Genomic DNA, 20,025 nt, shown 5'->3' with positions numbered 1-20,025 from the left:
ACACCTTTGCTACGTGAGCTTCGGAAAATTAACTTGTCATTCTGGATTTGGGTTGATAAGACCTCCAATGAATATTAGTATTAGAAAACCAAGAAAAACCAAAAGGATTCCATGCTTGCTTCACAGGCAGTTAAGAAATATAGGTAGTGACCTGACCTGCCTTCTTGATCTGTAGTTAGCCAGGGAACCCATCCCCAGCTGGAAGATTCTGGTGGAGGCAGTGAAGCACCAGGCTGTCCCTGGAGTCTAGAAATAGGATCAAGGTAACTGCTCCAGAATAATCATACCTCAAGATTCTGTCAGTGGAAGGCTGTGCCTCAATACAAGGTGCTGTACAGTATATAAAAACTAAAACAATACCACCCATTGTGTATCTGCATTGTACTTTCTAGTTTTCAAAAACACTTTTACATCTATGAATTCATTCATTTATAAGAAGAACCTGGAGGGTTAGACACTATTACTCTCTTTTCCAGATACAGAAGTCGTTGTCAGACGACATATCTGAAATCATAAACTAATGAGAGGAAGAGGTTGGATTAAAAGTCAGTAGCTAAACAATGCTACAAATTATTGTATTTTTATTTTTAGAAGATTTTATTTTCAAGTAATCTCTATCCCCATCATGGGGATGGAACTTACAACTCTGAGATCAAGAGTGGCATGCTTGGGGTGCGTGGGTAGCTCAGCTGGTTGAGCCTCCAATTCTTGATTTTGGCTCTGGTCGTGTTCTCACAGTTCATGGGATCAAGCCCTGCATCAAGCCCTGCCTTGGGCTCCACACTGACAGTGCAGAGCCTGCTTGGAATTCTCTCACTCCCTCTCTGCATGCATGCACACACTCTTTCTCTCACAAAAAAAAAAAAAAAAAAAAAAAAAAGAAAGAAAGAAAAAAAGAAAAAAGAATTGCATGCTGTACTATCTGAGCCACCAAGCACCCCAGAATGCAACAAGTTTAAAATGTTTATCAAACAGCCGTTTGGCAATGAGTCTATGAACGTTCTTTTCTGCAGTTTTTCTATCACCAACATTTAATAACGACCATATACTTTCTTAAAAAGATTTATTCAAAGACATATTTTCAGTGATTTCAAAAATGAGGGCAGTGGAAAAATGACAAATACAGGTTTATTATCAGAAAACTGAACAATGGAGCCACCTAAATATCAATTACTCTAAGGACCACATTTTCTAGCCTGCTTGCAGCCAGATACATCTGCAGACTCTTATCTAGTAGGATGTAAACAGATACGAACTGTACAATTTTCAGGTCATTCTCTTAAGGATTAGAAACCTGCCTTCCTCTTCTCCCTAACTGGCATGCAGATGGGGTGATAATAACTGGAGAAGCCATCTTGGACCAAAAAATGGATGCATTTTTTGAGGATGGTAATCAAATAAGAATGATAATCATTCTTAGACTGACCATACCCATACTTTATATAGAAGAGATACTTCCTGTAGAGATTGAGCCTAATCTTAACTTATATAGTACTTAAATTCCACTTTTGTTGTGTATCATCTTTAAAAAGAATATCAATAACAAAGCAAAATGGAAGCTAAAGAATTTTTTTTAACGAAAAAATGATGTGATTTTTAAAACAGGAAAGTACAAGAGACCACAATCATGACATTATCACTTTTATAATAGCAGGGAATGTTTGCATCATTACATCTCAGCTCCAGGTAGCATTCCATTTCATTGTGTATAATAGCTTTCCAACAGATATTGATAGTATTGAACTCAATTAAAAAACAAGGAAATAGGGGCCCCTGGGTGGCTCAGTCGGTTAAGCGTCCGACTTTGGCTCAGGTCATGATCTCGAGGTCTGTGAGTTCGAGCCCCGCGTCGGGCTCTGTGCTGACAGCTCGGAGCCTGGAGCCTGGTTTGGATTCTGTGTCTCCCTCTCTCTCTGCCCCTCCCTGCTCATGCTCTGTCTCTCTCTGTTTCAAAAATAAATAAATGTTAAAAACAACAACAAGAAGGAAAAAGTCCACAGGAACCAAGTGAGAAGTCCAACATATACTTTTAGAGGCAGACTTCTTGTTGGTAGGTATGGCGAAGGATGGAATGTGTGCTCCCTGTGACTCATCCATTGGCACAAAACCAAACTAACAAGAATGAAAGATAAGAAAGATTGGATTTTCTGTTGAATGTCTTCTATTCAAACCTGAGAGTTGGAATGGATGTTATAGGCCATCTAACCTAACTAAACCAGTGATTCTCAGACCCTGTCTTTATAACAGAAATTGCTAGGGAGCTTTTAAAATTTATGGATGCCGGAACCCCCCCTTCTAAACCAAGTAAATTGGCACATTTTGTGTTTTAAGAATTATTGCTTAAAGTTAAACCCTGGATTCTTAACGTGGGGTAAATGGGTTTCTAAGAGATCCACAGAAGGCATTTTGGGAATTATAAAAATCCTGTGTTGTATGAAAATTATGTTTATCAGTGTTTTTCTGGAGAAAAGGATCTACAGTTCATCAGGTCTTTATGATGGGGAAAAAAAAATCACCATTCAAAACAAGATAGGAATTGTTGAGTTTGCTACTACTGATAGCTGTGTGGCCACAGGCAAGTCACTTAACCTCCTTGTACTTAACTTCCTCATCTGTAAATTGGTGGCATTATCTCTAAACCTTGCAAACCTGCTGTAAAGATCAAAGAGAAAAGTATATAAGTAAACCTATCACTGTGCCAGGAACAGTTTAAGAGTTCAACTGATAACAGCTATTAATGTTTTTATGTCCTTTGATAATAAATGACCAGCCAGCTCCTGATTGAAAACCGTCAGGGCTGGTTTGGAACAGCTCAAGTGGTTGGGAAATTCTTCATAATGAGCTGACACAGCCTCGGTGCACGTGCTGCTCACTGACCTGTGGGCCCTTTCTCTTCTGTAGCCACGGAAAAGGGTTACAATCGCTTTCCCAAAGGAAAATGCTTTCGATATTTAAGCGCTCATTTTCCAACAGGGAAAAGAAAGGGCAGATGATGAATAAAATGTTATTCTAAAATAACATTTTCGAGATGGCTGATATGTGCCTTGTGGTAAGTGGCAACATATAATGTATTAACACATTAATAGTATTTACGAATGCATTACATAAAGTAAAAAATGTGTCCTTAAATTAAAAATTGCTTATACGTTTTCAGTTGAACCGAATTTGGTTATTTTTAAGGTTCTTCCTACACCTACTCATTTTTAAAAAAGATTTTATATTTTTAAGTAATCTCTACATCCAACATGGGGCTCAAATTCAAAACCCTGAGATCGAGAGTCTCATGTTCTACCGACTGAGACAGCCAGGCACCCCTACACCTACTCATTTTTATTTAGGTTTTTAGCATATAATTTTGGAGACTTTTCAAAGGCGTTTCCTTTGGCAGTGTTTGAAATATTATGCATTTCTTGTAAGTTCTAGTTCCTTAAACATAAAAATAGTACAGTAATAATGTAAATTTTAGCAGCATGAAAATATAAACTAGAATATAGAAATGAGAATCAAGATTAAAAAAACACACTTGACAGCAACAAAAGTACAAAAATTTGACAGAAATGTATAGTTTTGTTTCTTTAAGTGAAGTGAAACTTAAAATGCAAGGAGCAATACAACATTATTGTATTTATGTTTTTATAGAACTATGCATTCTCCCACTTAAAATTTTTATTTATGACATTAAGACATGGCACTCTCAGAATTTAAGTGCAGGTGTGTTTGCAGGGATGGCCCACTTTTAAACACCTGTTCAGGGTATTGGTCCAGGAAGACGCACAGAGAATATTTCCAAACACCTTACACAGAATCAGTTATACGGCTATGGGTTGACTTCAAGTTGCAAGACATACCATAACCTCCTGGCAAGTCACAAAGGATTTGATTTCATTGTAATCACCTCCTTTTTTTCTGGAACCCACTTATAATGCACACCATCCCAGTAGAGTGAAACCTAAAGTGGAAATTACGTACACTGTCAGTTGGGCATTCCAGTGCCTTCTGTTGACCTGCCACCACACCTTGATCAACGATCTGGGAGATGTCTTCCTAAAAGGTAAAAGACACAAGTGGTTAACAGTATTTTAGGGCTCACTTGCACTCTCCAACTTTAGCAAACACCATGGAGCTTTGGTTCTACTACAAAAATGACCACGAAACACCAGTCAAAATTTCTCTTCATCCAGCTCAACTAACTCTCAGAAATAAACATAGGCTTGTCACTTCCAAATGCTTCTTTTGGGGACTTTCAGATCTATCAGGCTTTAAACCCATCAGATATCCCCTGATGGTCCCTTCAGGTGAGTTTTTTCTTCTTTTGCCATACTAGTAATTTCTGCATCTGTATTTACACTGAATATTTAGTTCTTTCATAGTTCAAGCTCTGATATTAGAACATCTTTCTGCCCAAGATATTCAATTAGAGGCAAAATATATTCACTAAAGACACTGGGGGGTACAAAGTTAGTCCTAAACCCCATGGAAAAGTGCAGAGTCCAGACTTAGGAGAGCAAGAAACTACCAAAACACATAGGAAACCACTGCATACCTAAAGGGCAACTTATCGACACCGACAAATTGACCAGAATGCTATGTCTGCTTCCCACCATATCCCATCCTTCTTTATAGGCAAATTTATAGGGGAAATTATCATGAGATGGTTTACTCTGTCAGGCATGAACTCCTGCATTGGGACTTGGCCAAGGCAGGGAACATGGAGTGTGACTGTTTTGGATAGGAGCAAAGGCTGGCTTACTCTAGCCCCTGGTAAATGTCTGAAAGACACCCAGGTGGCACATATAACATACAGACTGTAGGCAGGGAAGCTATCTGGAGATGATAAGAGAGGCATATAGCAAAGTGGTAGGAGTTTGTGAGCCTAGTTCCTTGACTTAAGAGTTTTGCAACCCTGAGCAAATTTTCTGACATCTCCAAGCCTCAGTCTCCTCATTTATAAAATGGGAAGAAATAAAGGTTGTTACACTATAGGGATGTTGAAAGGATTAAACCAAGCAATACATGAAAAGCACTTAGCAGGGTAGGTGGCAAAAACCAAATATGTAATACAGATGCTAATCATGGGAGTAAATGGAATCAAGCTCTGACAAATTCATATTCCTAACTTTACTATAGGGCCGGTGAAAATAATTACATGGAAAGGACATTTTCTCCTTTGGGGAATGCTGGGATAGTACCTGATACCTCCTACCCCCACTTCCACCTCAGTTTCTTTTTTGAACATATTGACATACCCTTAATTCAATAGGCTCCCCCCATCAGATCTGTAACAATACAAGAGATAATGATCAGGTCATGCCCAGGTATTCATTATTACTAGATTCGGTTACAATCTCATCCTGTCCCATCAATTCCCTATTGGTTTACAACCTGAGAAATTTAACCCCACCACATAATACCATGAGACTGCTGGATAATTGTGACTACCTTTATCTGTCCACTTATTTTTTAGGACCCAACTCTTTCTCATTTAGATATAAATCCTCTCTAAATTTCACCCATATGGGAGAAAGACTTTAGAATTCCTCCCCTGCCAAATTCTGCTCTTAAACAGATTATATGACATGAATTCAAAAGTTACTTCATGCCATAATTCCCTGAGCCTCTGGGCAGTGCCCCTTCCATAGCATGACCAATTTATTTTACCACAATTTTTGCAATATTGAGTTGTATCTTTTTATGTGTCTGTCTCCCATACATTAGCATGATTGACTTTTTGTCTTATTTGTTTCTTCAACATAAGGCAGAATAGACTGTGAGCTTGAAAAGGCCCGTGCTGAATGAATCAAAGTTCAGGAACTCAAATCTTAAATGCATCTGGTTGGATTTCAGAGCCAGCCATGAAAGAAAGGATGCACAGTGAAGGTGATCCTGTGGCTTCCACTTTAAAGGATCACAGTTGAAAAGAGAGAAGAAAGACATATAAAGGTCAATAAATGGTGCTCATGGGAATTTTTAGAAGAAAACTTCTAAACTGCCTTAAAAATGGAAACCATTGGTATTATTCCTTCCAATGCAGATCAAATGGCCTTCGGAAGAGCCTCTGTTTGAAAAATGATACTTCAGGTCTGCAATTCCACCTTCATTTAAGCGCAGAGTAACTAGCAGTGGGACAAAGGAGCTGACTTCCCCAGCTAGACTTAAAAACCCAATTTGCATATCACAGAGAGGTACTCCTAATTGGTTGAATTCATCCACATTTGCACTTGTAAATAAAAAAGGGCACTGGAGCAGCAGCCAGAAAAATCTGGGTTCAGCTTGGTTCCACTACTTAGCAGCAGTAATGCTTGGAGACCTTCATTTTTAGCAACAGTGAAAATACACTAACAACATCTACCTCAATAAGGGGTTGCCAGAAAAGTTGAATTCAACACATGCTTAAGGAGGATCTACTCTATGCCAGCACTGAAAAAGACCAAAGGAGTCTTGCACTTATGACATTTACAGATCTGGTGAGACAGATATCAGACAAAAAGCCTTGGAAACTTTGAACAACTAAATGATATCTGTATGAAGACGTGTGGCAGATAGCAGGTGCCTGAGAAGAGGGTTTCCTTCCCTTTCTCTTGTCCTGAAAATGTAGAAGGATGAGATGAGGAAATCAGAGCTCTGAAAAGCATCCAGTCCAACTCCCGGTTCCATTTCTTACACTGATTGCCCTTAAACCTCTGGGCCACGGGATGGGGCCAGTGCATGGCGATGATAACAACAGTAACAGATCAAACTTGCTGAGCACTGACTGTACCAGTCACTGAGCTAGATACAGTTCATGTGTCAGATGCCGATGTACACAACAGACCCGTGGGATAAGTATTATTATCACCCTCATTTCAGAGTTAGCTGGGGCATGAGAGCCTAAAGTATGTGCTGAACCAAAACTTAATCCAGACGCATCGTGCCGCAGAGCTTCTGCTCTTCACCGAGGATAAAACACAAGGGAGAGGTGGAGTGCTGCTCACCTTCCCAACGACGCACATGAGCTGCTGAGGGGCGGCCTGAACATGGTGATTCCATTTTTAGATTCAACATGAAGTCAGAACGAGTCATGCCAGCTTATTTTGAGCTTGGGCAGGCAAAAAAAAAAAAAAAAAAAAAAAAATTCATGGCACCAGCCACTGCGGTGACCTATGGTGAGTCACTTTTTTCTGTGTTTTGTGTTTAAACATAAATTTCAAGGGGCGCCTGGGTGGCTCAGTCGGTTAAGCGGCCAACTTGGGCTCAGGTCATGATCTCCGTGAGTTCGAGCCCCACGTCGGGCTCTGTGCTGACGGCTCAGAGCCTGGAGCCTGTTTCAGATTCTGTGTCTCCCTCTCTCTGACCCTCCCTCGTTCATGCTCTGTCTCAAAAATAAATAAACGTTAAAAAAAAAAAAAAACCCATAAATTTTGAACTTGCTAATCTCCCAACTATTGCACTGAGGGAGTTTTTAGTGCCTTCAAAGCTGAGGTTCTGGGCTATTCTAAGCTATTGACTTTGCATAGGGGACCCCTGAATAAGAAGGGTGAGAAGGCGGGGGGAAAGACCATCTCATTTCATGAAGCAAACTGATAGAACACATTCTGTGTACATTATGTTATAATTCTCAGCGCAGTACTAAAAGCTCCTGAAAGAAAATTCTTTGTGCGCCAAGCAATTTACTCTGATCAAGAGAAGGAACTTCCAAGTGGTGGACATAAAAAGCAACACTGCGAATATTCTATATAATAGATAATAATAGGATGTCCAGCTTATAGTCAGTCACCAAAGCTGGTTGACTTCTGTCCCACAACTGGTAAACAAGCCCAACAAGCCCTGTCTGTCCAGCCAAAGTAATTGGTCCAAGGGCAGACATCTGGACTACACAAGAACATCCTATAAATTTTCTAAAGTGGATCCAAGGGAAGAGCCCCTTTCTGGCAGTGAGGCTTAGGAGCTTTTGGTGGCCATGCTCCCACTATGCTGAGGCAACAAGTCTGCAGTGGAAGAGAGTCAGAGACTGTAGGTATCTCTGGCAGGTCCAGGTCTCAGGTTCCAACTAGCCCTGAGGCTGTCAACCCTGCCTTTCCTGTAGTTATGTAAAAAGGACCTGTCACCTATCAGTAAATTTCCCTTTGCCTACAGGTCAAGCTGAGGTTTTATCACTTGCAATCAAGAGACTACTGATTAAAATGAGGTGGAGCCCAGAAAAGATCTATCAGGATAACAAACTCATAGGGCTGAAGCCAGAGGGTAGTTAAAATGGAGATGAAGGAAGTGACCTGGGTACAAGACAGCAGACCAGAGAGAGCTGCTCAGCCTAAAGGTAGTCACATTCAAAAGTATTCAAATTCAGTGATTTTTAGAACATGCCTGTGAGACACACAACAAACACAAATCATCTACTGCTGATCTGGGTCCTTGGACTCCCACCTTGTAGCCTGTGGATACACTAGAAAAGGACAGCCTTTGCCTGAGTCAGTCCCGGCCTCCCTCCTCCCTCCTCCGACCACCGGGATTAGCTGAACTCACACCAGCAAGAGCTCCATGGACCTTCACCTGCTCTTCTGCAGTACGCCTCAACGCTAAGAACTACTTTTCAAGTTTATTTATTTATTCTGAGAGACGGAGAGAGTGAGCAGGGGAGGGGCAGAGAGAGAGGGAGAGAGTTCCAAGCAGGCTGTGCACTGTTAGTGCAGGCCCCAGTGCAGAGCTCGAATTCACCAACTGTGAGATCATGACCTGAGCTGAAACCAGGAGTCAGATGTTCAACCAGCTAAGCCACCCGGGTACCCTGCTAGGAACTACTTTTTTATTTTTTAAATAATGTTCATTTATTTTTGAGAGAGAGAGAGAGAGAGAGAGAGAGCGCGCGCGCGCACACAAGCAGGGGAGGAGGGGCAGAGAGAGAGAGAGAGGGAGACGCAGAATCCGAAGCAAGCTCCAAGCTGTGAGCACAGAGCCCCACACGGGGATCGAACTCACGAACCACAAGATCATGACACCAACCGAAGTCAGACGCTTAACCGAATGAGCCACCCAGGCGCCCCGGAACTACTTTTTAAAAGTCGGATGCGAATCCTGGCGGTGACACTTAGTTGAGTGTCTATGCCTCAGTTTCCTTATCAATACAATGGGGATAGTTATAGGCTCAATCTCCTATAACACAGAAATTAATACACTTAGAATGATGCCTTTTTGGATTGTTAGTAAATATTGTAAAAGTATTCGCGGCCATTATTATCACTTGTTCCTTCTTGTGTGTTGAATTTTAGATTGTGCAAGACAGGAAACAGTTATTTTTTTCGAATTTTTTTTAATGTTTATTTATTTTTGAGAGAGAGACAGAGCATGAGCAGAGGAGGGGAAGAGAGAGAGGGAGACACAGAATCCGAAGCAGCCTCCAGGCTCTGAGCTGCCAGCACAGAGCCCGACGCAGGGCTCGAACCCATGAACCATAAGATCATGACCTGAGACGAAGTTGGATGCTCAACCGACTGAGCCACCCAGCCGCCCCAGAAACTATTATTTAATGGCTGCTCATTATGTACTTGTCACTTAGTAGGCACCTTTAAAATAACTCATTTATCCTCACGTAGTGTTAATAATAGCCTCCCCCATTTACTGTGCACTTACTCTTTGTTAGGAACTGAACAGTCTTTCTCTCTACCCTCCCCCTAATGAAAGCTTTGTTGTTATCTGCATTGTGCAGGTAAGCGACCTGAGTATTCTGGAAGTGAATTCACTTGCCCAAAGGCTTAGGTCACAGTGAGGATTAAAAGCCTTATGTATTTGGCTCACATGCTTAATCATGCCACACTGCCTCTCCAAGAGATAGTTGGCATTAACCTATGAAGAAGCTCAGGTTTTAAAGAAGTCTAATTTGTCGTAGAGCATATAACTTATAGGTGGAAACATCTGGCTATGAACCACTACCCAACTTCAAAGTCCAAGCTTTCTCTTCTATTCAGGTAATACTGAGGAGTGAGAACCACGTGGATCTGTGACCGTTTCCATTGATTTGTGGGAAATATGAAAAACCACCATATGGAGAGTCCTTTATAAAGCTAAATCTATGCAAGTTCAAGGACTACCCTTTAAGACTGTGCCCTCCCTAAATTTGCAGTGTTAAAACGGCTCTTATGTGACATTATGACAATGATATATGGTAGTAATGGGGATGGGAGGGGAGGGGAGACTTCAATAGGTTGAACCCTCTGAAATCCCTGTTACTTGACCATTTCTTGACTTACAAAATGACAGACTCATATGCTCCAAACTACTATTACTTTGGTTTTCATTACTTAGCCAAATAATAATAATAATAATTCTACATTCTCAACATTCTTTTGAAAATGTTCTGGTCTGTGAAATCCCAGTGTCTGAAAAAAATATACTTTGCTTCATGTTGTGTCCCTAGACTTAAGCATACTTTGCAAATGATTTGATGAAAGCAGACAAGGAGAGACATTAGTAAAAGCTGACTGTGGTTTTGAACCTGGATACATAGGAGGTTGATATTGTCTCTAATTTTTAAAATAATAACATGAAAAAAACATGAAAAAAATAGATTTGTAGAGGAAGATAATGAGTGCAGTGTAGGATTTTAACTTTTAAGAGAATAACATGCTGTGTGATTTCTGATACATGTTCAGTTTATCGATTTTTTATTTTCCTTTAAAAACATATTAAAAGGTTTTTAAAAAATTTTTAAATATTTATTTTTCAGAGAGAGAGAACACACACAAGTGGGGGAAGGGGCAGAAAGAGAGAGAGAGGGAGACACAGAATCTGAAGCAGGCTCCAGGCTGAGCTGTCAGCACAAAGCCTGATGCGGGCGTGAACCCACAAACTGCGATATCACGACCTGAGCAAAAGTGAGACACTTAACCAACTGAGCTACCCAGGTGCCCCTAAAAAACATTTTAAGTGAAATATAATTGACACCAGTTTATCAATTTTGACTACTAGGCTTTATTAAAAATGATTCCTAAGTGTTTTTAAAGTGCTGGTATCCAAGTTTGGAAAAACAGCTTAAAATGTGTTTTTGATAAAAAATAAAAAATAAATAAATAAAATGTGTTTTTGATGATTGTAGGTCTCAAGTCCAGTCTGGAATTGTCAGATGTATATCCTCTTCACTTTTAAAACAACTGAACTATGTACTTTAAATCCATTTTATCCCCAATTTGTAGTTCATCAAGAACCGCAGGGTTTTAGTTTGGATGGGGTAGCAGATGTCACTGTGAAAATCGTATTTTCTGTTTCAGATCCAACATGAAAACCGCTTCTATAGCAAGAGCCTAGGAATTCCCTTGTAAGGAGCCAGAGAGAAGAATGTGTCTGAGTCAGCACTGGCCTCTCTTTTGTGACAGTATGCAAATTGCCAATGGCAGAGTTCAAGTGCATTCAAATATGTGGCATTTTTCACAGCTCATTGTACTTCATATCTTGTATTTCTGAAAATCACTTGAGATTTGCCTACATGATGAATTTCCCTTTCCTGGTCATAAAAAAGATGGTAGATTTACAGTCAAGTCAATTTCCTTCACAAAAGTCACAAGAGGAAAGTTTGGGGGTTTTTCCTCCGTTCTCTCTCCCTCCGTATCATAAACGAAGAAGATACTGTAGAGACATGATGGTAATAGGTAGAGTAATCTCAGGAACTCAAAGACAGCACAGAGAGAGGTATACGATTTTAACACAAATTCCCATCGTCGACACCTGCTGGCTTGCGTTCATTCCCTTTAACTGGTCTGCTGTGAAGACTTGTTAGGTGAAATTCAATTTGCCAGGAAGGAATCTTCCTTCATAATTCATAATCTTCCAATCATAATTATTAGCGCTAAGAACCCAGAGAAGGAAAATGACGCCCTGGCTGAGCCTAGAACTCAGACTTTCTTAGCTGTGTCTAGTGTCTTAATTCCAGAACTTATCAGAAACATAGAGGTGCTCACACGTGGTTCTCTGAATCTGTAAAATTTTCACTTCTCTGGGCAAGTCTTATTTGTCACGATAATTTTAAGGTCCTATAATCTAAAACCCATATTAATTATCTTATATTTCAGAGGAAGCAGAAATTAGGCAAGTTTGTATTAAAGGCCTTTTATGTCCCAGACACTGTGAGCCACGGGACATATCAGTGAACAAGACACATGAATCTTACCTTGAAAGTACTTTCAGAACTGCTGAGAAAAAATATGGCAGCTTAACACTTTCACAGCATTTCCTATGTGCTCCAAAAGGCATCCGAGGTGTATTAATTTCTATGTTATATGAGATCAAGCCTATTACCGTCCCCATTGTATTGATAAAGAAACTGAGGCACAGAGACTCCACTAAGTGTCACAGCCAGAATTCGCATTCAACTTTAAAAAAGTAGTTCCTAGCAGGGTACCCGGGTGGCTTAGCTGGTTGAACATCTGACTCCTGGTTTCAGCTCAGGTCATGATCTCACAGTTGGTGAATTCGAGCTCTGCACTGGGGCCTGCACTAACAGTGCACAGCCTGCTTGGAACTTTCTCCCTCTCTCTCTGCCCCTCCCCTGCTCACTCTCTCCGTCTCTCAAAATAAATAAATAAACTTGAAAAGTAGTTCTTAGCGTTGAGGCGTACTGCAGAAGAGCAGGTGAAGGTCCATGGAGCTCTTGCTGGTGTGAGTTCAGCTAATCCCGGTGGTCGGAGGAGGGAGGAGGGAGGCCGGGACTGACTCAGGCAAAGGCTGTCCTTTTCTAGTGTATCCACAGGCTACAAGGTGGGAGACCAAGGACCCAGATCAGCAGTAGATGATTTGTGTTTGTTGTGTGTCTGACAGGTATGTTCTAAAAATCACTGAATTTGAATACTTTTGAATGTGACTACCTTTAGGCTGAGCAGCTCTCTCTAGTTTGCTGTCTTATACCCAGCCCAGTTCATTCATCCTTCCCCACAAATGTGGGGAACCTTCCTCCTTGGTTCCTTTCCTCAGTAACAGCACCCAGCTGGCACCCAGGCAGTCAGCTTGCACTGATGCATGTTAAAGTCAGTCCTAGCCCTCCTCTTCCTCCAACAACTTTCATCATTGTTATTCTAACAACTTTTTAACTCTCTCCCTGCCTTCAGTTTTGGCTTTTTCTAAAGGATTCTTTTCAGGGCATTCAGAAGAATCTTTTCAAATGGCTACTCTCATCATCATCCCCAGTTAAAACCACTCCAAAGGCTTCCCTTGGTCCACAAGGCCTTCCACCATTCACCCCTGTTCACTTCTTGGCTTTCACCTCCCACCACTCCACCTGCACAGCCACAGCTCTGTCTCCAGTATTAGACCAGGGACGCAGACTCAGGTGTTTACAGGTATGGGGATATGGGAAGCAGGCTGGGGTGGGGAAATGGTGTTAAAGTAGGGACAGAAGGGGGGCCTGGGTGGCTCAGTCGGTTAAGCCTCCGACCTTTGGTTTCGGGCTCAGGTCACAATCTCACAACATCCCTGGGATCAAGCCCCTCATCAGGTTGTGTGCTGATAGCATGGAGCCTGCTTGGAATTCTATCTCCCTTTCTCTCTCTCTTTGCTCCTCCCCTGCTTGCTCTCTCTCAAAATAAATAAATGAACTTAAAAAAAAAAAAGTAGGGACAGAAATAAACTGCAACTGCATAATTGATTCATGGGGCAGCTTAGAATGCTGGTCTGTTTTTAAGAGAAAAGAGAAACCAGGATTTTTATGTGAAAATCTGATTTATAAAAATTAGCTCAAACATCTTTAAAAAAAAAAATTTTTTTTTTTTTTTTTTTTTGAGAGAGAATGATTGGAGGAGGGGCAGAGAGAGAGGAGGACAGAGGATCTGAAGCGGGCTCTGCACTGACACCAGAGAACCCAGCTCAGTGCTCAAACTCGTGAACCATGAGTTGATGACCTGAGCCAAAGCTGGAAGTTTAACCGACTGAGCCACCCAGGCAACCCTAGCTCAAACGTCTTAAGAGCACATCATAGAGGCCAAATGAGATCTGGATCCAACTCTGAGAGCCAGTTTGTGACCTCTGCATCAGACTTAATGTGGTGTACATTATCTGAATTGTCAGACCTAATGTGGTGTACGTTATGTGAATTATTATGTGAATAAAAGAGGTCTTATGTATTTATTTATTAAAGGAACAGGGCACCCTGGGTTTCTTTTTTTAAATGCTCATTCATTCATTCATTTATTTATTTATTTATTTATTTATTTATTTATTTATTTATTTATTTTGAGAGAGAGCGAGCAAGCAGGGGAGGTGCAGAGAGAGAGAGAGAGAGATCCCAAGAAGCCGGCTCTAAGCAGTCAGCACAGAGTCCGACTCGGGGCTCAAACTCACAAACCATGATGTCATGACCTGAGCTGAAACTGAGTCAGTTGTAACCAACTGAGCCACCCAGATGCTCTGAAAGAGGTCTTATTTATCTTTACATTTCCAGAGCTCGACACATCACAGGTTCTCCGGAAATATGCACTGAATAAAGAGAGTCCTAGCACACGTAGATTTTATATAGGCAGTATCTGGTGTTAACAACAGCTACATTACGGAGCCCTTCCTGCATGCCAAGCACTGTGTTGAGTGTTTCAGTCCTCACAACAGAGAGGTGGACATCCTCCTCCATTTTTGGATGAAGACTGCAGATAGGACAAGTCACTTTTCCTAGTGAATAGCAGAGGCAAAATCTAAGTCTGTTCAGACTTCAGAGCCCACAATTTATATCTGATAGCTTTTTTTCATCTGAAAAAGCAAGTACTATCAGGCCATTTGGATGGTATCTGTAACACTCAACACTGATTTTTCAATAGGTAGGTTTGAAAACTTTATATGGATCAAGCATATCTAGTAGAGAGTAAACAGTGTTCCTAAAATGTTGCTATTGCAGCTGGTGTGGACTCAAATGGTAAAATGCACTGCCTGTTACAGTGTGAATTTCCATGTCACAGCTCATTTAGGTTAGTGATAGGTAATTCAGAAACAACTCATGTTTCCCCAGGCATCTTGCTACCCCATAAATTCCAAAATCTCCACAAAGAAGCCAGAGGTAGAATGCCACCTTGAGCTGACTGAAATGCTCTCATTTTTCTATTCTTGCCCAGAGGATCAGAAATATTTCACAATGAAAGACAACAGTAAAAACCATTGCAGACAGTTGGAAAAATCTAAACATTTTGAAAAATTTTGAAAAATCTAAGATGATATCAAGGCTGCTGTATCAGATCTGTGACGACAAGGATCATTTGACACAGAGACACATAGACTGTATTGTTGCTAAGCAGTTTCATAAATTGGGAAAGAACACGGAGCACATCTGTTGGGGGCATTTCCTAGCAGGTTTATCGTGGGCTGCTGGCCAAGTCCTGGGAGGATGCTTGTTCTCAAGACCCAGATGGTGCAACAATTGCCATTTAAATAGCTCTAAACCTGCCTTCAGAGGAAAGTCTTAAAGAACACATACAGCAGGAGGTTTGCATACTGAGGGCAAGAAAGGTAAATTCTTTTACTGGCAACTTCCTGTGGAACTTGGTAAACACACATATTGCCTTGCTGTGTATTAAGGTCTTTGCATAGACAAGAGTATGAGAATACATAGTCATCGCCGCCTCTCATGGATGGCCACTGTTGTAATGAACCTCCAGGGAGCCAGTCAGCATCGATTCTGGTCCCTGTCCAACCTAGTCACCACATCACAGCTACAGTTCAGAGTCACCTTCTAAAGCCCTGCATGGCCTCCCATTGCTTTCGGCGAAGAGATCACCTCATTAACACGGTCTGGCTCCAGTTTGGTTTCCATCTCACCAGTTCTGGCAACCAAGGCCTTTCATACTCTCAACGTTGAAGTTTAAGATTTAGACAAAATTACAAAGTTCAGATCCCAATGTAACTTTCTTGCTGTCCCTTGACTTCAGTATTGTTCTATGTCTGTATCTCTCTCAAAGGTGGTAGTGCACAGTGGTTTACAGACTAGCTTCCAGCCTCACAGTGCATGGCCCTGGATCCAGGCTTCACTGGGTGATTATTTAATGTTTCCGTGCCTCAGTTTCCTCATCTCTTATATGGGGAAAATACTAGCACTAACCTCATAGGACTGTTAATGTAATTGAGCTTAGAATAATGCCTAGCACATAGGCTTTCAATAAATACTGTTATGATTACAATTTGCATTTTTCAGGTTGAAAAATTCAGTTTTCTAAGTTACACCTTGATGCTTTAACTTACAACAGTTACTCCTTATGTGGCTAACCCTAAATGTTTTATTTTATTTTATTTTAATTTTTTAAATGTTTACTTTTGAGAGAGAGTGAGACAAGAGCATGAATGGGGGAGGGGCAGAGAGACAGGTAGATACAGAATTCAAAGCAGGCTCCAGGCTCTGATCTGTCAGCACAGAGCTGGACGTGGGGCTTGAACTCATGAACTGCGAGATCATCACCTGAGTGGAAGTTGGACGTTCAACCGACTGACCTACCCGGGCGCCCCAAAATGTTTTAATCAGAATAACAGCAATGGGGCACGCCTGGGTGGCACAGTTGGTTGAGCATCCAACTTCGTCTCAGGTCACGATCTTACGGCTTGTGAGTTCGAGCCCCGTGACGGGCTCTGAGCTCAGAGCCTGGAGCCTGCTTTGGATTCTGTGTCTCCCTCTTTCTCTGCCCCTCCCTTACTCACGCTCTGTCTCGCTCTCAAAAAATAACTAAACATTGGGAGGGAGCCAAAACATAAGAGACTCTTAAAAACTGAGAACAAACTGAGGGTTGATGGGGGGGTGGCAGGGAGGGGAGGGTGGGTGAGGGATATTGAGGAGGGTACCTATTGGGATGAGCACTGGGTGTTGTATGGAAACCAATCCGACAATAAATTTCATATTTAAAAAAATAAACATTAAAAAAATTAAAAATAAATAACAGCATCATCATTGACAACAAGTCACCGCTGCACAGAGATCCCAGCATACTCTGGCATGGTTCTGCATAGCACCTTATAGCTGGTACCTCCTCAATTCTCACAACTGTGGTTTCTTTCTCCCATTTTATAGATGCAGAAACTGAGGCACAGAAAGGTTAAGTGCCTAATGTTATATTGCTCATAAATGGTAGAATCAAGACTTGAATCCCAGTAGCCTAGTTCCAGTGTTTGTACTCTTGATAATTTAGTTATATGGTCTCAAAAGAGTATAATATATTAACACATATTCTCAACATGATAAAAAACATAGGTTGATATCCAAAAGATTAAAATAATCACTTTAGGGATTCATGACCCTTTATGTCCAATGCCAGGGGGTCAAGGAACCTTCAGGATGAGCCCTAGCCCTTCCAATTTTCAGTTCTGTGATCTTTCACTAAGCTGATTACAGTCTCATCTGTAAGTCTGGGGTAAATAATTCCTGCCCTACTTTTTTTTTTTTTTTTTTTTTTTTTTTACATAGGCTTATTTTGGGGATAAAATTGAATAAGACCACGAACAAACTAAATATCATTTTAGAAAAAAATTTAGATATTAAAAAATTAAGCAAATGAGATAATAGATGACACTTTGATTCGCAAATCACAAAGCTCTATGCAGATAGCTTTTGAAAAGTTCCTTTCAAAGGGCTTAAAAAACAGTCTTAACAGGCTCTCACCTAGACTTCTGAAATAGATTCCAGACACTTTCCTGCCTCCAGTCTCTCACAAGTGGAATCTGTTTCACAAACCATCATCTGATCAGTTGTCTAAAAACAAGTTATTCTCCCTTTAAAAATATTTTAGAGAAAGCCAATACCTACTGAAGTTATTATAAACTCCTTGGTTGTAAGTCTGAGGACCACTGAGATATGGACCAAAGCCAACCATAACTGAACAGTGGAAACAGTACTGGAATGTGTTGACCCATGGCTTGGTCTTAGCTCTGAAAACAGGTAATCTTAAAGAAATAATTTAATAGCTCTCTAAAGTACAGGTTCTCATAGGTAGCACCTTGTGTCTACATGAATATAGGCAGCTACTGAGACACTGATTGAACACTGAGCACATAAGGATGAGTAAATTCATCTATAATTCACAGCATACAGTTCCTTCAGTTCTGTGATTCTACTCTTCAAATTGTATCGGCCACTGTTGCTCTACAAAAACCCAACCCTTACTCACTATTCCATAATCCACACTGATTTAGCTGGTAAACTTTCTTTTTTTTTTTTTTAATTTTTTTTTTTACATTTATTTATTTTTGAGACAGAGAGGGACAGAGCATGAACGGGGGAGGGTCAGAGAGAGAGGGAGACACAGAATCCGAGACAGGCTCCAGGCTCTGAGCTGTCAGCACAGAGCCCGATGCGGGGCTCGAACTCACGGACCGTGAGATCATGACCTGAGCCAAAGTCGGTCGCCCAACTGACTGAGCCACCCAGGCGCCCCAGCTGGTAAACTTTCTGTTTACGCCAACCTCACCGTTCAACTGCATTCTCGTCTTCAGAGGTTTACCTTAAAGGTCACATTCTAAGAAACCTTCCCTAATCCCTGAATGAGATGGTTTTCCTTCCATTTTTGAACACGTGCACCATAGTGTTTTCTTGTTTTTTAATCTACTTTTGCATGTATGGTTTTCTAGATGCAAATTCTTTTATCCTCACTGATTCTAGAGGGTCAACTGCTGAAGAGCAAGGCTTGTGTGTTTCTCCTGATCACTCCTGCAGGGGTCAGCATAGTGTCTGATGAGACATATGTGCTGCCTTAGGAAGCAAGCAACTTTTGGAGGGTTAGGGCTTACTGTTTCCCACTGTCTTGACATAAACAGGGGTGAGAAGAGTTAAGACCCATACAGATGATATGCTGTCCTCTGACCAGATGCACTGGGCAATAATCCTAGGATGGTGTAGCAACCCAGAGGAGCTTGTATCAATCTTATAATAGAAATTGTCATGATGACTAGTGATGATTAATAGTTATTAATACTTTATAATAAGACTAAGTCGCACCACATGAAATTCTTACCTACAGAAACGGCTATTTCTTATGACCAAATCTAATATTTTGCTAATTTCTTATCTATTCTCCTCCCCCTACTCATTCCGAAAAGAGTCCACAAGAAAACAAGCATTTTTGTACATTTTATTCACTGTTGTATTTCTAGTGCCTGGAACATAGTGGCATTCAACAAATATTTGTTGACTTAAGGAATGAACTTGCTAAACACCAACTATTTGCCTTATACTCTATTACATGATTTATTCCTTATAGCCCTTGTGTTTCCTCATAATATCCTGATTACTACTCTCCTTCAGGTGAAAAAACTGGGGCTTGGCGAGGTCAAGTAACATGTCCAAGACCACATTCTTATTAACTAATGTTTTATGGTACGCCATCTATACTTATGCTATAAAAGTTGTTTAAATCTAGGCTATCTTTCCTCTCTGAATTAGATCATGCATAGATTCTATCAGAAACAGAATTATAAAATACTAAAAAGAGAGGAGGGAGGTGAGGAGGAGAGGGGAGGGAAAAAGAAAGAGACAGCAGTCAGTGGGTATGGGGAAGACTTCCATCTTGGTGAAATGCAGTATAAAAAAATATTTAAAAATTACCCTTAGCCCTTTAAGTTTTCTGCCTGAGGGCGGGGGGGTCCCTTCAATTGTCTTGGCACTTAGAGCCTCATCACTGGCATTGCTCTCTTGGGAACAGCGAGTGGATAATGGATGGCTTTTGCCTATAGCATACAAGTGACCCTCATTGGACTACCAGACTTTTCTAGCAAGCAGATAAGAAAGTGTTTTCATCATTTTTACCATTTTCTCTGTGGATGAAGTTGGTGGCCTCTACTAACAAAACCCTGTTGCTTTACAATACTTTTCCTTAACCTATCTGTGGAGATACAGTGCCCCCCAAAACCAAGGTAACAGTATTTTTATTTGTATTTTTTTTAAAGTTTATTTACTTATTTTGAGAGAGAGAGCGTGCTCACACATGCACACATGTACAGGAGGTGGAGGGACGGAGAGACAGAATCCCAAACAGGCTCCGCACTCTCAGCATGGAGCCCAATGCAGGGCTCGAACTCACAAACCTTGAGATCATAACCTGAGCCAAAACCAAG

General features: G+C 40.9%; 1 protein-coding gene across 5 annotated transcripts in view; it reads right to left on the bottom strand.

Annotated features, from left to right (window-relative positions):
- The window catches only part of PATJ (PATJ crumbs cell polarity complex component), a 364,334-nt gene that overhangs the window by 71,884 nt on the left and 272,425 nt on the right, over positions 1-20,025 (bottom strand). For all 5 annotated transcript variants that reach the window (XM_045477622.1, XM_045477623.1, XM_045477626.1 and 2 more), the window contains one exon: positions 3,970-4,044. In XM_045477622.1, coding sequence (XP_045333578.1) covers positions 3,970-4,044 — 75 coding nt within the window. The remainder of the gene's footprint in view (positions 1-3,969; positions 4,045-20,025) is intronic.

Source organism: Leopardus geoffroyi, chromosome C1 (genome assembly GCF_018350155.1).
Source record: "Leopardus geoffroyi isolate Oge1 chromosome C1, O.geoffroyi_Oge1_pat1.0, whole genome shotgun sequence".
NCBI classification, from domain to species: domain Eukaryota; kingdom Metazoa; phylum Chordata; class Mammalia; order Carnivora; family Felidae; genus Leopardus; species Leopardus geoffroyi.
Note: the sequence above shows the minus strand (reverse complement) of the source record. Positions and strands in the feature narration are given on the sequence as shown.